At 37.6% G+C, this 17,931-nt stretch overlaps 1 protein-coding gene across 14 annotated transcripts in view; it reads left to right on the forward strand.

Moving 5' to 3' along the window:
• LOC107225713 (potassium/sodium hyperpolarization-activated cyclic nucleotide-gated channel 2) overlaps window positions 1–17,931 on the forward strand; it is a 167,109-nt gene that overhangs the window by 135,629 nt on the left and 13,549 nt on the right. For 5 of the 14 annotated variants that reach the window (XM_046742010.1, XM_015666281.2, XM_015666297.2 and 2 more), the window contains 4 exons: window positions 14,928–15,077; window positions 16,083–16,301; window positions 17,208–17,354; window positions 17,472–17,589. In XM_046742010.1, coding sequence (XP_046597966.1) covers window positions 14,928–15,077; window positions 16,083–16,301; window positions 17,208–17,354; window positions 17,472–17,589 — 634 coding nt within the window. Of the gene's footprint in view, window positions 1–2,829; window positions 2,905–11,362; window positions 11,471–14,927; window positions 15,078–16,082; window positions 16,302–17,207; window positions 17,355–17,471; window positions 17,590–17,931 lie in introns of all 14 variants that reach the window. The other 9 variants (XM_046741971.1, XM_046741976.1, XM_046741966.1 and 6 more) reach the window with 3 other exon arrangements.

Here is a 17,931-nt window from a genome sequence, read left to right on the forward strand (position 1 = left end):
TAGATTTTCACAATTTATCGTAAATCGACGTTTTCCATAAATGTGTTTTATTTTCGCCAGGTACAACAATTGTACGCACACATCCGAATCAATGCATAACGATTTGATTAGTCGGCGTATAATTATATATTTGAACAGGCAATTAATCAATATCGTAGGTAAAAAATCGTAGATTCTTTTTTTTTCCGTCGTATTCTTCTCTCTTTCTATGTTCTTTCTCCTCTTCACTTTAGTGATAAAACGTTTCTTTCCTTCCACTTTCCTGTTCATTTTTTATTTTTCAATTTTTTTTATTTTCACCTCTCCCTTTACAACTCTTTTCGCGAACCTCTTCTCTCCAAACACGCCGAGGAACGCGACGAGAGGTCGAAATACATAATTCAAAGTTTAATCAAAACAGCGTCGTATCACGCACCTACCCCAATTTATTTTATTTTTTTTATTCAACCAACCGAGACGCTGTTTCAGGCCAAAAATACGCACGGATGAAACATTATTATTTACCTATATTCCAGAGTCTCTCATCCCTCAAATATCTCTTTCCAAGTTAAACCTACTTATTTCTCGATTCGTTCCGACCTAAAATAACCGATCGTTAACTAAATTTCACCAAAAACTGTTACGTCTAACTTTCGACAATCCTTTCGAATTTTTATTTTATTTATTTTATTTTAAAATTTATCCTTCTTCTTTTCAGACATATGTAAGAATCTTTTCTAGAAATGAGTAATATGTTCTTTTCAAACGAGCGCAATGGATATAGTAATAATGATAATCGGAATCCGGTTTCTTGTACGTTACGTCCGATCGGAAAGTCTCGTGCAACGGAAATAACTGCAAAAGTATCGATTTCCGTTACTTGTGTGTACAAACACTTATAGGCAGAACGGTATCGTGTTGAACACACCTCTGCGATCCGTCCTTAGATTTATAATACAGATAGATGCCAGCCGCTCGTGCATCCTGAGAAAATATGTTCGTATTTCCGCAATGGAGGAAAAGGGCTGCGGATGGCAGCCTGACAGAGGCTTTCAGTTCTCTTTGAAATAAAGCCTTTGGCTAGCTCGCTGTCTGGCTGTCTTGAACAGTTTTCTTCGCCAATTGTTGAAGTATTGTTGAACGACGCAGGCGAACCGTAATCGACCAATTCACGTAACGCTCGTCGTTTCTCCAGGATATTATACGCGGCGATGTTGTTGCAGCAATAAATATATACGCAATTGACGATGAAAACGTGCGAGGAAATTCATTTCTTACCATCAAGTTTGCAGCGGTTTTTCACGTATAATCTAACCGATCGGTTGTTCGTGACAAATTGGGAAAATCGAGCCGCGATTCTTTTAGTTTTTTTATTTTTTCGACTTGCGTTTCTATAGAGTAAATACTCGGTGAATAATGACTAGAAAATAAGAAGTACCCACACTTGGGGAGAAATTGGGGAACAATGATTGACGTCATTTTATCGCAAGTCGTAATCCGTAATTAATTTCACGTTTGAAAAATGACAACAGAGCCTTCGAAGATTTTTCGCCTTATGCATTATAATTGCGACTCTCTGTTTCTTCGTTTGTATTTACAGTTTTTCCAATAAAATTAATTCCTATCGCCTCGAACGGTGATAAAAGTCGTAATAATTTATTACACGAGCGCGGTTGGGATAGAATAACAGAACAAGTTACAATTTTTTCAATTATATTACATCGCATAGCTGTCGCAAAACCGATCAGATTGCTGCAGAGATAAACAAACCGCGCCTGTCACTTTTTTGGCCATTATGCCATGTATTCAATCATTGCCTTATGATACGCAAATTGTAGATTCAACAAAATAGTTCTATTCGTACTCTCGTCGAAATTTAATGAGAAGATCGAGGCGTTTTACGTTACTTGTAATTATAATTATAGTAATCTACAAACAACGATGTTAAGCTTGATAGACTATGTTGATGAGTTTTCTTTTTGAATTCGTTAGCATTCCTTCATATCTCTGTCTTTTACTCTTTTTCACTCTATTTCTATCTCTCTCTTTGTATCTCTCGCTTACTGTATCGCGATATATTTAAAGTACAGACCAACGAACCAATTGTATGTAAATACATCTTTTTTTGGTTCTTAAAATTTTGTTGTATTTTTATTTTTTTATTTTTTTTCCCTCTCCATTTTTTCATCTCTCTTCGATCTAGTCGATCTTCGCAAACTTGAACATTTTCATACCTGTGTTTTATACATCGTTACTCGGTCAAAGAACACGATAAGCTCCCCCCCGCCCTCCCCCCAAGCCCCGAAAAAAGCAAATGACACATTCTCAGGCAAAGTATCAGCTCACAGTCGAATCCTAGTTCAAAAGAATAAAAAACAAATTGCCGATTGCGCGAAAACGTTTGATCAAAAACGAAAAAGACGAAACTCTGTTTTGATGGTTTTTTTTTTCTCCTCATTTCCGTTCCGTGAATAATTTACCGACGAAGGCTTTGGATGAGAAGGTGTCAATTCTTTCTCATAAACAGTCTTACAGGTGATACTCGCGGCGATGTTAAAATAATATAATTTACGTAGCCGAATGAGGAAATAATGTTTGTACGCACATACGTATATTGACGTATCGATGTATCGACATTATCGACGTGTTGATACAACATGTATAGGTGTATGCATGAGTATGCGAAAGAAGGGAGAGTTAGGCATTGAAAGTCGAGGAGTCGTCTAATGATAAAATAACAACCTATTTACACGTCTTCCAAACATTGCGGATACCCTCTCACCTCCACCTGGATGAACATACGTGGAACACGATCCGAACCGTTCGTGGGGTTTCGAAAACACGGAACAGATACCACTTTACCAACAGCCGGAGAGGCACTACGAGCGTCGGGCGACTCCGCCGCAACCAGACCGAACCAGCAAGGTGTGCCTGTCAAGTACCCAAAACCAAAAAACACTCCCACGGAGTTGAAAAGAATCTTGATAACAAAAAACAAAAAAAAAACTGACCAGTCCAATCCAACGACACCAAAAAAAAAAAAAAGAAAAGAAACTGCTGAGAGAAAAAATCTTTCATCACTGTATATGCATACACGCGGGAATGTTATACGTTATATATTGTATATAATAATATATACACGTATATTATTATATATATGTATGTAATAGATAATTACACACGTTTATGTACAGAGTGTGATTTTTCTAGCAGTCACTTATCACTTACCCGTTCCCAATTCACGTTACTACTACTGCTACTGCCAATACTACCATACGACGTATACACCAATATAGTGTATTAGAGAGTTTTGCTTCATCGAGACTTTCCCCCCACGCAACAATCGTTCCGGTCTTTTCAATCCTGTGCCACCATGTCCTTTTTGAACGCAGACTGAAAATCGTTTTCAAATCCGTCAACGTCGCGATGATCGATCTTGATTTAATCGAATACTCTTGATCGTCGAGCACTGTTCTGTTTCAAATGCACGCTGCAAGCAACCGAACTCGGTGTTCGATCTCACGTTATTCGAATTTCACTCGAAGAAGGGTGTAATTGATGCTCATTGACCCTTGCAGGGTGCGGGTTCTTAGACCTGAGAAAAAATTAAAGTCTCTGTTGTTGAGTCGCAGCAAACGGTGTTGACGAACTCTGTACTAAACCGATACGGACTACTGAAGGATTTGCAAAAAATTTCTCTGCGTTGTAAATCGGGTTTAACAGTGTCTTGTGGCTCTTTTGACGTGGGATGCGATAATATTTGATGGTCGTTGAAAAATTTAATAATCCATTTTTGTTTACAGGAAAGCGTTTCGCGGATAATACTCGGGAGAATTCTCAGAGACGAGCTCGCGAAATGAATCTTTTTCTCTTTAAGTCGGACTTTTGCGAGGCTGAAAATGCTTCGATATCGTTGAAAAGAAACTTCGCGAAACCACGTTGCGTTAAATTTTCACCATTGATGATCACCGCGTGCGACGAATCACGGCGATCTTTAACTCGATCCAACTTGTTCCGATATCGTGCGAAAATAAATAGACCGTCGAGTTGACAGAGGATCCAATCCTCAACCCTTTTCCTATAAAAAAAATCCTTCCTGGGACTGATGTGTTTTGACCGTTGTTATGTTCGTCAGGTTTTGTTGGAATCTTCATCTAAACTAGGAGTCTTAACGAGTGTTCGATTAATATAGTTATTGCAAAATCTTTCACGTCCAAAAAGTCGTTATTTCGTCTCAATAAATCGCAATTCGAAATGTGACGTCTCACGGTTTCTTAATCATAATTATTATCGCTCTCTCCGTCCGTGCGTGTTTTTCCTTCGATCCTTTTATTCGTCCTAAAATAATTTTCTTCGGGGATAAAGAGAGAGAGAGAAAAAAAAAAAAAAAAAAAAAAAAAAACCCCAAGCACGCGATATTAAATTGAGAAAGAATTTGGACGCGAAGGATGATTTGCAAGTGTTGGTTGGTCTGGCAAGAGTAGGGCTGCCTGTAAGTGTCATAGGTGTAATCCCTGCCCGGAATTTGGCAATGTGACCGTGTCAGTGTGTCCCTGTTTTTTTAGTTCTGTCTTTGCTTGCTGTTACTATACTCGTTGTTGTTTAGCTGCCTGATTTGCTACCCGTTTATTTTTATAATTTACACTTTTCGTTAGGTACCTGAGTTGTATTATTGATCGTTCACACTTGATCGTTCGTCGAATTTGCCTTAAACCGACCTTTTTTACCCTAATTCCATATTTTGAACGAATTTTTGCCCAGCTCCTTCGTACCGAGTTTTTGGATTATTTCTATTTTGTTACTGTTGCTTAATTACACGTGTTATTTTTTCAGGATAATTTTTTGTCTCGCTAAAAATTTTGATTTCCTAACGCTGCTAATCCGTCATGATTACATACGTATGTTACATATAGTTTATAAGAAAGCACGACGATTTTATTATGCTTAGGTATATTATGTAACGCATAGAATATAATATGTACGGAAATTCGACCGATAATCGAATGTCTTCACGAATATCGATGTCCAGTCACGCTCCAAACCGATCTACGATTCACTTGACGTCAACTGTCGACGAATTATATAAGAAATAAGTATTCTACGATAGTGTTTGATGCGTTATACTAAGCGATACAAAAATCAACAAATATTATACGACCAAGTATCCGTTTGAATCAACATTCTGTTTAAAGTTTCACTTCGCTAAAAATATGATTGAAAAAATTATACCGAAAGCTCGATTTCTCGGTTACAAATTTACAAGCCTCATGATATTGTCCAACATGTGTTAACATTAACATCGATAACCGAAGTAACCGGGGATTCATTCTATTCTCAATCTACGTTTAAATTTAACCTTGTATACGCAAGATTTATACAGACATTACCCGTGTAAATATTAATTTTTTTCCATCGGTCCGTCAGTTATCCTCGATTCTTACATAAACGTCGGGGATTATCTAGGCCAAACGTATTTCCGGTAGAATAAAAAATGACTTGGCATTTAACGGGAGGCTGTCACCGGGCGAAATCGTCATCAACAAAACTCGCTCGTTTAATTTGACACACATCCGTATCCACATGTGTGGATTAATTCGATAGCTGCTAATGAGCCAAGAAATTACTCGTTACGGTTCTTCTTTAATTTTATTTTTCTTTTCTTTAAACTTGGATACGAGCCGTTCTTCACTCGCCTATTCGATATTGTCAGAATATGAACGTCAATCAATCGTTGTTGTCATTACTCGATTCGCTGTCATTCGTTGATTACATATAATGACACTTACATTGCCAGGCGTGACGTGCCGGTGAATAACTAGTTTCCACAACTCTCCACCTAATATGCTCGATCCTGAATATATGCTCATTTATATTCCGATCGGCTGTAACAGCTGTCGATATGTGTGCATTCATAGAGTGAATGGAAAATTAGCTACGTCGGGTATCGAAAATTCAGTCAATCTTCTTCGTCTAAACAGGTCTGAAAAATCCTTCTGCTCTATCTTTCGTAATATCCGATGTTTCCGGCTCGACTGAAATTACTTTCTTTTTTCTTTTTTTCTTTTTTTTTTATCTTCCTTCACCCTCATTGGTACTTTCAGGAGTGAAATCAGACGTAAAATTAATTTAGCAGCAAATTGTTGAGAAACAAATTTCACGTTTCGGTTTGTTTACGATGTTCCGATCGTGGACGCATATCTTGAATCTCGAACGTGGCAAAAAACGCATTTCGATAAAACAATTTCGCTGTTTATCAATCCTTGAAATACAACCGTGCGAAATTCGGTAACTAACCCGCAAGACGTCGGAGATTAAAATCATCGGTGATCAAGGCGAGGAATGAGATCACCGAGTGCTAAAGTTTGAGTTGATCCTTTCATCTTTAATCGTCCGGAGGTGAAACACCGCCTGGGCTAAAAGCAACGACGGCGAATATCTTGTTAGATGGAATTTAGAAGTGGAGGAGTGATAACTTCGTGTGAATAAAGAAGGAGATTGACAGCTGCAGCAAGGGAGTCTTTATAGCAACATCGCTAACGCTTCGAATTACGCGACGAGTATTTCAAAGAGAATTCTAGACCAAAGACCTCGAATTCGAGACTTGATTGATCCAATTTGTTCGCGCATGGGTAAAAATCTTGGCGTAGACGCGACGTCTCTGGCAAACTCTAAATTTTTCAAAATCCTTTCGCGGTATAAACGAAACTGCGTTGTAGAAAATCTTTCGGACACCGCGTCTGGCTTTGAAGATTTGCAAATTTGCAAACCTGTCCGAAACCTAGTTCATTTTTTTTTTTTTTTTATATATCTTTCGTGATATCGATCTGCACGCTTTGTCGACATGGCCAAAGACCAGACACAACTTTTGTTTATGACTCTAACACAGTCTCTTCCATTAAACCACCATCGCGATCGATTGTTTACAGTTATAATTACAACATTAATTACCACAGATCATCTCGATGAGCGTCGCCGGTAAGAAAATCTGTATCCGGAAGTAAGAGTAAAGCAATAATAAACCAGATTATTAATTCTTTACTCTCATTCACAATACCGTCTAAATCGTAATTTAGAGAAAGAGAAGAATTCGTTTTGAAAAAATCACCAGCAATATTTTTATTTCCGCCAGTTATGTAGGGAACACGAATTAACGTAAAAAAAAAAATAACGTACGAGAAAAGTGTTTTATAGCCAGAACATTCAAAGTGCTTGAAATGTGGTATTTTTAATCGATTTTAATGATTTTCATACCCAAGGCGGATCAGGCACAAGGAATAGTTCCAGTTTTCTAATTCTCTTTTTATGCATTATAATAAAAATTGGCGTGACATGTTACGTATTCGCCGCAGCCACGATTGATCGAATCTGGACAAGATGGTATCCAAGACCACGTTCTGATAAATATTTGTCTTTCCGATACCGTGAATATGTGAAAAGGTCAAATACCTTGAAGCAGCCCATCGCGACTCCCGTTGCGAGGCATGAAATGAAAATCAAATAGAAACGACGCCGCGACGATAAATGCCTTGGCAATACCGAAACCAGTGTTATAATTTGAATGCGTAACACGTCGAGCAAATTTGTTCTCATTCACGAAACTGGTTCCTCTGCAAGAGAATGTTTATCGGCTTGTCGAAATGGCGTGTTCGATGAAAGGTGCGACAAAATAATTACCGTACAATTTAGGACAGTCTTGTGAATGTAGACAGGTTTATGTGTTATAAATAATTGTCAGGCTTCAGCGTGCAAGTTGTTCAAGATGACAAAAGACGAATTCAAATCAATCTCAAATTTCTACTTCGTTTCGAATATCCTGCCGGATTGTAACAACCCATTGCCAGACAATTACGGATGATGAAAGTATTGCTTTAATTTTTTTAAATTTTTTCCATCACTAACGAATATGCATTTTTATTCGTTTCTTTCGTTTCCTTCGGGTATAAATACTTGTTGGCCGATTCGTTGAACTAGATAACACAAGTGAAAAAAGTACAAGCCGTAATGCACGTGCTACGAAACCCGATTACGAGTTTAATTTTTATTACCGGTTGAGCCTATTCGTCGGTCTAGTTTATCGTTTAAATACGTTTCGGTTTTTATTTATATTCTATTAATTTTTTTCCACATTTTGTTTTCAATCCTAGAATAGTCGTTGAAGTTATTGGAAGGTTTTTACAATTACATATATATATATGTACACATTGTATAGAAGTTCGAGATAATTAGTGGTTTAGAAATTTGTATTACGATACATTTATATAGCGTTTAAAATAATTTGACATGTGACTGGTTGTGCATTTGAAAGTTGTTTAGGAAGGATCTTGAAGAGTTCGCTACGGCCTACGTGATACCTTATACATAATTTACATTAATATTTATATAATTGCATGTGCAATTTCGGTGTCAGATTATATTTTTATACTACATATTGCATACAATTATATGCCAATGACAATGATTTGATATGTGTATTATACATGATAACATTTTATATTCGATAGGTTTTCATCGTATTAATATTACATAGTATAGTCGGAAATCCTTGCTATGAATTCTACTTCAATATCTGACATATATATATATATATATATACAATCGATGTGTGACCTGCCTCAAGTGCTTTCATACTGTCTGATTCTCTATCGCATCTTGTTAACGCGCTTAAGGCTGGTTTATGTCTATCCGTCTGTGTATTGTATATCCTATTTTCACCGGCTCACGATCGATTCACGCTTTACTTTGAATCCAAAGTCGATCGTGAGCTCATCGTCTAAATTGAGGTGGTATTTCCTGACAAAAAAAAAAAAAAAAAAGAAAAAAAAACCGCAAACGAAAAAGAAAAAAACAATACGGTGTGGTTCTCTTCTTCTGATTTATTTCTGAAAAATAATAGTGACGGAAAGTCTGTAAAGCAGACTCGAATTGACTAATTATACTCAACGTCAATTATCGTGTCTTATACACACTAAACATGTGCTACACTATTTTAACACATACGTACATATGTGCGATATATTTATATGTACTTTCGGACAGAGACATAATCATTTCTAACAGCTCGGTCAAATTTTATGTGCAAGTTGACCAACGACTGAAACTTTACGAGCAATTTTACGATGAAAACGTTTACTAACAATAATTGCTTGTATTTATTATACTACTGCTATCTACTAACTGTTTAATTGAAAATTTAGGAAACGAATTTGTTTCAAAGTGGTTGAAGGCCTGCATGACTGTGTTTTCAATGAACTCAATCGGCGAAAAGTAAGTGCAACAAGTGAATGAAAAAATTATAGCATCATCATTACACGATACCCTTGATAATTATTTACAGTATCATTGTCTATATATTAATCCTTACTAATTAATGTTGCGTGAACCGTGTGTAATAACAGTTTATAATATTTGGTCGGTAAGCCGGTTAATAATTGGCGGGCAGATGTTACACTGTTTTACTTCTTCTACATGTGAATCCTCGTCGTTTCTATCTTTTCCTTCTACTCTCTTTCCAGTCTTTCATTGAGCATTTCAACCACTTTCAAATGCTCGATCTGTTTAATTAACACACAAAATAATAACGCATATATACACTTACATGCGGATTTTGAACACCGCTTCAACAATCGTTAATCTCAACAATTTTCTTCTTCTTTTTTTTTTTTTTTATTATTATTCTATTAAATTTTCTTCTCCTTTACACGCGCCGTGATAAAATAATATATCAGAGTTTTGTCTGTAATTTTCGGTGGCAAACGCAAACCGAATGCCTCATACACACGCACATTCATTATACGACCAATCACTACTTTAACGATCCCTCAACATGAATGTATTTATCTTTCAACACGGGCCGCGTTTTTTTTTTTTTTTTTTTATATACTGCGAAAAGGATCTGATAACAATTTACAACGTACGCGAATGTCTGGAAGGTACCTACTCGTCTTTTTCACTTTTATTTTTCAATTTTGAACCAGCACAAAGATTTGCGGAGCGATTATTATCGTTGTGTTCATAGTAAGAATACATACGAAAATAATATCACAGTATGTTATATCATACGTAATTTACTGAACCCTGTTTCTCTCTCTCTCTCTCTCTCTCTCTCTCTCTCGTTTCATTTATTCATGTTTACGAAAAGTAAATGGAGAACACATACACATACACACGCAACACACGCAGGTGAATTCCTTTCCAATTTTTGGAAACTGTATTGAAGCGAGTCGCCTATTAATCACGGAAAAAGCGCTTGCGCTTATAGCTTTGGCGCTTGGGCTGTCGAGGCAATAGAAATATAATTGTTATAACAATGTGCCTATATTCAAGCATCAAGTCCGTACGGATTAACATAAGCTTTGTAAGAATGGCTTGCCTCTCATGATGGTCAACTTGTACGAATTGCAGGTTTAACGATGGCACGATTTTTTTCTTTTTTTTTTCGTTCAATATCGTACAATTTTTTTCATTTCGTCAACGTGTGGGAAAATTTCATTTAATAAAAAATCAAGTCCAGAAATGTGAATCAATATCAAACGATAAATCCGTTTTACAAGAACACAGTGTCAAAATTTGCCAATTTTTTTTTTTCCCCCGTCTTTTCATATATTGTTTTTTGGTAACGAATTAAAATTTATATTGGCCTTGAAAATGAAAAGATTCAAACATGTTGCAGTATGTTGACAAATAGAATTTTGAACATCTCGAAATGTGAGTTAACGATAAGTTGCACGATAATATTTGTCTACGAGTCGTTCGAGAAATATACATAGATATTTTTACTCGTTCTATCTAATTTGTCCGTCTAAAATCAAGTCGAGCAAACATACTTTTGTTTACCAAGGTGTTCAGGTCGGTGGATTATTACCCACGTGACGTATGTACCTACATGCATATATCGTTAACGTGTTTAAATATACTTACTAGGGATTTTTGAAAGCTTTGAACGGCATAAATTTTTGGGTCGAATGCGTGGCGATGGGCGATGGCAAAAGCAGGAGCTTTCATTGACTTCTTCACAATCAAGCTGTGCATACGACATTGTATTATTATACCGTAAATCGTTGATGTTGCACCGGACTGTTTTTTGTACCTTGCGTAACGCCATGCATATATTAATGATACAACGTAACTTACAAACTATCCATATATGCGTAATGGTCACTTACACAGCGAGTTACTAAACTGCAATGCGTATCTCAACTTATATTATATCTAATTGTTGAACTCTTACGCTATTTCGAGGACTAACAAATTTATCTAACGTAACCAATTACATTATATACATAATGCAGCAGCCGTGCTCTGTTCTTCTCCTATATTTCTGTGACCTTCTGTGACCTGTCTTCCTACTATGTCGTGCTACGTTCCGGCTTTCTTTTGTTTCTAGATATTGCAGAACCTACAAAAAAAACGCACTGAGCGGAGGGGGCGCCTAAGCTCTGACAATATGAATAAAAAGAAGTCCGGTTTCAGCAAAAGCAACCTTATTTTTAAGGTAACCTGCCTTAACGATTGGGCAAGCTCTCGGCCCGTTCAATCCCTGGTTCGACCTCTCTCGCGTCACACCTCGAGCTTTCAAAATTGATGAATAACTTTCGAAGATCTAACGAATTCACGTTCGTGTAACTATGCTAACGATTGACTTTATTCTCCCAACAATTACACGCCGCCGATGAGAAGAAACAATCACAGTCGCGATTTCTTCAAATTTCAATAAAAGATCTTCATCTGTTTTGAAACCACAGGCTTACGACGAGACGGAAAACTCCTCCCAGGGTAGTGCAGGAGAGAGCCGCCCACTGATTGGCTCGTTGGTTTATATTTAAAAAACGTTCGCTTTTCTCCGTCGCATTCCTGCAGCTATAGGTCATGCTCTCATCACAATCGACGCCGCCTAGCGAATTCGCGAAATTTTACTTCATCCAAATCACTTTCCGTATGGTTTACCGTTCTTCCTTCATTTATACCGCACACCTCGAGACTTTGACGCGTCGTAACATTTCAACCATTCGTCGAAACTGGACTGTATTTTTTACCGACATTCTAACCGAGTGAGATAATCAGAATCGTCCGTCAATAATGGGATAAATTATGAACGCTAGGCGGTGGACGTGCCTTTTTAATCGCGCATGCGCGTGGGCGTCCCTTCTCCACCGTAAGCTCGCCTATCACACATCGCTCGCATTAAAACTGGTGAACAAAAAAAAAAAAAAAAAAAGAAAAAAGTAACAAATAAATTTTATACAGAATTGGATATAAAGTGTAAAGCTGCTTTCCCTGTTGCCGCTCTGTGATTAGTCCTCTCGCTATATCAAGCTTATTGCCTTCATTGGCTGTTTGTTGTGTGCTTTATTGCTTTATCGCTTGGCTTTTTGCTTGTATTCGTCGTTTTTGTCGTTGGTTTCAGAAAGTGTGTATGTATATGTATGTATACGCATATACACATATACATTCACACGCTTATAATATACGTATAACGTTTCTCAACATACACCCAAGCATCACTGAGGATCTTATTTGTTCATTTGATCGTTAGTTTTTGGTATACCATTTGTAGCACATAACCACGTGTAACATTTATAAATGTTACGATTATATAGTACTCGTCTCTGTGTCCTTTTGTTCGGTTTTTCCCCCCTTTTCATTAGACGAGGTAACGTATACATGTACTCTATAAGTGTGAATTACCATAGCAATACCATCTCGTTCAATTAGTGTAGTTACGATCCAATTAAAACAAGTACGGCGTTATACATATATACACAGAATCACACGTATTAGGTAAATGTGTGATCAATTATCTACCATGTTACACGTATAGATTAATGTTTAGCAGTTGGATACCCTACTTCACATATACACATATATATATATATATAATGTGTATTCATCTCTATACATACTCACGTAAATGTCTTTCCGTTAGAAACGAGTAATAATTGACGACTGCACGATAAAATAATGTCCGTATACGATTCTATGGTAACTCCGTCTCTCTGTCTCTCTAGTTCTCGGTACAAAAATCTCCGACGTATACAATTACACCCAGTTACTTAACATTAACCTGTGAAAAATCACTGACATTACGCAAATTTTCAAAATCCCGGCATTGACTGCAATTGGATCAAAGCCAAGTTCATTTCATAGCGAGAAAGAAAACGAAACCCTCCCGAGACACGCGGTGACACCGAAGTAATTAACTCCAGTCTCTCATTAGCTCGGAGAAGGTAACCCTCAGGTGTCATGGCGTGAGGAGGCGTGACTGTTTCAGAATTTTTTACATGGTGAATATTGGGTAACTGAGGGAGCAAAAAAAAAATAAAAAATAGAACAAATAAATAAATAAAAAAATGAAAAACAAAACGTACCTAGAGAGAAATAAAAAAAAAATAAAAAGAAAAGAAAAAAACCAACACCATCAACAATAAACAGCAACAACAACCACAGCTGTTATGTTTTGTCGCTTGAAGTTGCCCGCGAGGTGCCACCACCCCCCTCTCAGCACCTAAAGGGAGGGAAGTCACTCTCAGGCACGTTCGCATTAAATATCACACAACCTGTCGAGGTGGAATTACGACGTGATCATTTCGTGTAATTCCATTTGATGCCTTCCTAGTAAAATTTGTTAATATCATCGTCATCGTCATTACCGTCGTGGTCGTTGTTATTATTATCACTGTTATTACCGTTTTACCCGTAGTTGTTTTACGCATAGCGTCGACTAACCAGATACAAGGGGCGTATTCAGACCTGACCCACTCTAATTGCTAGCGTAAATCGTATACGTACGAGTATACCTATTTTGCTTTCAACCTTTGACCTGCTATTCGCATCCCTGCAGACAGGTAATACATGCACCTTAACGATGCATCCGTCGTCATCGATACCCCGTAAACACGTTTCACGCCACTTGCAACGCTATATAATCGTTGATACCGTCCGGGTCGAGGTCGAGGTCGAGGTCGAGGTCGAGGTCACGGTCGGACGGCCTTTGTATCTGTGGCAAAGACACTTTTTAACATACGTTTATAATCGTTTATTTATTTTTAATTTACCGTATAAGTACATGTGTGTGTCTTGATTGTTTTGACTATTTTTTGTCAACTTTTTGAATTTACTTCTAATTTACCATATAAGTACATTATGTGTGTTTTGATCGTTTTACGTTTTTGTGGTTTTAATGTATTCTATATAGAATTATTAAACCTTATACATTTGACCGATCGTTTTCATCTTCTTTCTTTACTTCTTTTCTTTTCCCACGCATACGTAAATTGTGTCTGTTAGGTCTATCATTGTTCGGGTCGTTTACCGTGCATCATGCATATATACTATACGTACCTATCATACGTATGTTCACAACTTATTACACACACGTTATATAGCCGTATTTCAGTGTACGAGGTCTTGAGACGAGGAAATATTTTTTTTTTTTGTCACAATAATTGTGTATTTTGTTATCATTTTACATGTACTGCATGCACTTTCAGTTTTACGTCCATAATTCGGTTTTTTTTTTTTTCTCTCTTCTATTCTCCAACATCAATGACAGTGTACAGTTTACAAAAGCGGTGAAAATTTGATCCATTCTTCGTCGATCGTTTGATTTAATTTCTTACTCATTCTCAATATTTACATAAATCGTACATTTAGTCTACGATAAAAATTTATCTGCTAAACTGGTTCGAATGAAATTAGAGATCAAATTTTGACAGCGGCCATTTGTGTTTCGACGATAATACATATATCTACATATACATACATATACATGTATAAGGTGGCTTCGAAATTCAAATATACGTGTGTATGTATGTGTACATGTACACATGACGATTTTACTATGATGACTGGTGAGAAAAACTCGACGTTATACACCTATACTATGCCTAAAATACCTTAGGTAGAATGGAAATAATTGGTTAATTACTAAGGCATTTCCCTGTTGTTGACAGTTCCTGAATATGGCCTCGGTGTTTATGAGAATATTCAATCTCATCTGCATGATGCTGCTCATCGGTCACTGGAGCGGATGTCTACAATTTCTAGTTCCCATGCTGCAAGGCTTTCCGAGCAACTCTTGGGTCGCCATTAACGAATTGCAGGTAACTAGATGTTTCATTATCAAATCATTCGGAAAAACGTCACTTTCTTTCCGTTCGACGTGAATTATTATAAAATGGGATTTTATTCGCACAGCTACCGTGAACCCTAACGGATATCTGATAAATATTAATAGAGTGGGTGTAATTTACGGTACCTACCGTTGGTTATGTGAAAATCGGAACCCTCGGTTACCGCTTCGATGCAGAAGCGGCCCGAGCCGCGAGGCAATCTAATTCGCCTAAAATATTTAATCAGCCTTGAAGTTTGCGCGATGGCAAGCTAGAGCAAGCAAGAGAGAGACGAATCGCTCGTGGTTCCTGAAGGATTTCGTCACGAATGTGTGCACAGTAGCGAGTGCTCGTATATCCGTGTAGTTTGAATATCGCCGTTGGCATTCATTAATCATACGCCGATGTCTATCCTCGAAAACCGGCGGTGACGAGACTGCGAGACATCTGCGTCTCATCTTCTCAGACTTCTTACAGACATCTCTGTGTGTAAGTTTGCACGCACACGGTGTTAGGCTTGTTAAAGTAGGTATGCACCGGCAGGACTGCGTTGATGAACAGCCACGTCAAGTCCGCGTGGGAGTTTAGAAAAAAATTTTAGACAAGTTTTACCCTGCTGTTGGTATCGGGTTTCTCGGCTCCTAGACGGTTCTTATTGCCGCGTCTTCTTTTTACTGTATTTTACCGTATAATTAATCTTGCAAGTACCACACTTTTAGTTATTCTTACGAATCGCACAACGACACAGTCGCGACTTGCACGCGACGTCGCATAAATTCATGTCGGGGTAGAGAAAACAGAGAAACGTTTTCTTACACTTTTAATTATACGAACATTTGTGGTCTCACTTTTCGTTACAATCGCGGTAGGTGAATTGCTCTTAAAAGGTGACCGAATTGCTGAGCAATTTCTAATGATTTGAATTCTGTTGTTGTTGTTATTAATATTTTATTGCTCTTTGTTCGAATTGAACGTATCGACATTTCTATTTTTCAGGACTCGTTTTGGTTAGAACAATATTCATGGGCGTTATTCAAGGCCATGTCGCACATGTTGTGCATAGGATACGGAAGGTTTCCACCTCAGTCACTTACGGACATGTGGCTTACAATGCTCAGTATGATAAGCGGGGCGACGTGTTACGCCCTGTTTCTTGGTCATGCAACAAATTTGATTCAATCCCTCGATTCGTCGCGAAGACAATATCGCGAAAAGGTAAGTTTTCACGTAGAAAATTCACCATTGCCTGGATGAAGCGTTCACGCGTAACAAGCTCATGCAAGTCATCCAATCCAAGAAACCTTTGATTTCCTCGTTTTTTTATACCGCAATGAGATCTTGAAAATTGAAGTGAACGTCTTTCATTACATGCGTTATAATGTACCCATTGCATTTTGATTAGCAAACTTTTTCCGTCTAGTTTGCAACGTACCTGCAGTATTAGGCATACCACGATACATGATTATGGATGATGTAAATAATACAAATGAATAATACTTGTAAATATCATGAGATAGCACGAATTTGCTAAATTGAAAGTCTCCGTTGCACGCTAAGAAACTATTATGAACTCTGGTCGTTTAAAACGCATACGTAGATCCATATAAATACGTTACGCGAATGTTGATTTGTTGATGAATAATTTTTTTTGCCTGATTAAACCTCGTTAGTCGTCTCTTTTTCTCTGTTGAATTGAAGAGAAATTGTCAACAACTTCTTGCTATCACCTTTCTCGGGTTTCATAAGTCCGCAGATGTGTCTCTTTCAATTCTGAACAATTCAAAGATGACGGAGACACTCTGGTTCACTTCACGAAGATCTTTTTAAATACGGACATAAACGTCGTGACATATATTAATCGGAAACTTGGCGCAGTAGGCGCTGCAGGAACGAGTATCAAAATGTTTTTTGCCAATTGCAGTTTTTGCCATCTGTAACGTTGTGTATTTTGCTTGGGTATACATTACGCGTATAGTTTACGATTACGGTGTTCTACATTGAATCGTTATAAAGTAAAACAAAAACAACTCGTAAAACGCTCAATTACTTGATTCAATTTATACGGATAATTTTGTGGAGTGAACTAATTTTTTGATCGGGGATAACTTGTTCTCGGGGTAGGTGAAGCAAGTGGAGGAGTACATGGCGTATAGAAAGCTGCCCCGAGAAATGAGGCAACGGATAACCGAGTACTTCGAGCACCGATACCAGGGCAAGTTCTTCGACGAAGAGTTGATCCTTGGCGAGTTGTCGGAGAAATTAAGAGAAGTATGTCGATCCTTCATTAACTGGATAATAATTACACTGATTTCTCACAGCTACATTTGTAACACTTGATATCATTTTTCCTGAACAATAATCGACGACGCTCGTATGTTTTCACAGGACGTAATAAACTACAACTGCAGATCACTCGTGGCCTCTGTGCCTTTCTTTGCGAATGCCGATTCGAATTTCGTTTCGGACGTCGTTACAAAACTGAGATACGAAGTCTTCCAGCCAGGTGAGAAAACCGGAACGGTGAAATTATTCAACCTCAATTGGTTGGGCAGTAATGGTTGTGGGAAACGTGCAACTCTAGGGAGGATGGACCTTAAAATAGGCAGCTCGAACGAAAATAGATAAGAATTGAGTAAAAACGTGACCTACTAACGATGCAAGACTAAAATTCTTGCTCGATCTGAAGCTTGTGAGATTTGTTTTCTTTCGGAATGTTGTATCACAAGTTGTAAAAGTGTCTTTTTTCACGATATAAACGATTCTTCAAAAGTTCTAAGCATGCACAATCAAGATGGTGCTTTGAGATAAAGATTTTATGCGATTCTTTCAAGAAACGAACTAGATT

This window comes from Neodiprion lecontei, chromosome 1 (genome assembly GCF_021901455.1).
Source record: "Neodiprion lecontei isolate iyNeoLeco1 chromosome 1, iyNeoLeco1.1, whole genome shotgun sequence".
In the NCBI taxonomy this organism is placed as follows: domain Eukaryota; kingdom Metazoa; phylum Arthropoda; class Insecta; order Hymenoptera; family Diprionidae; genus Neodiprion; species Neodiprion lecontei.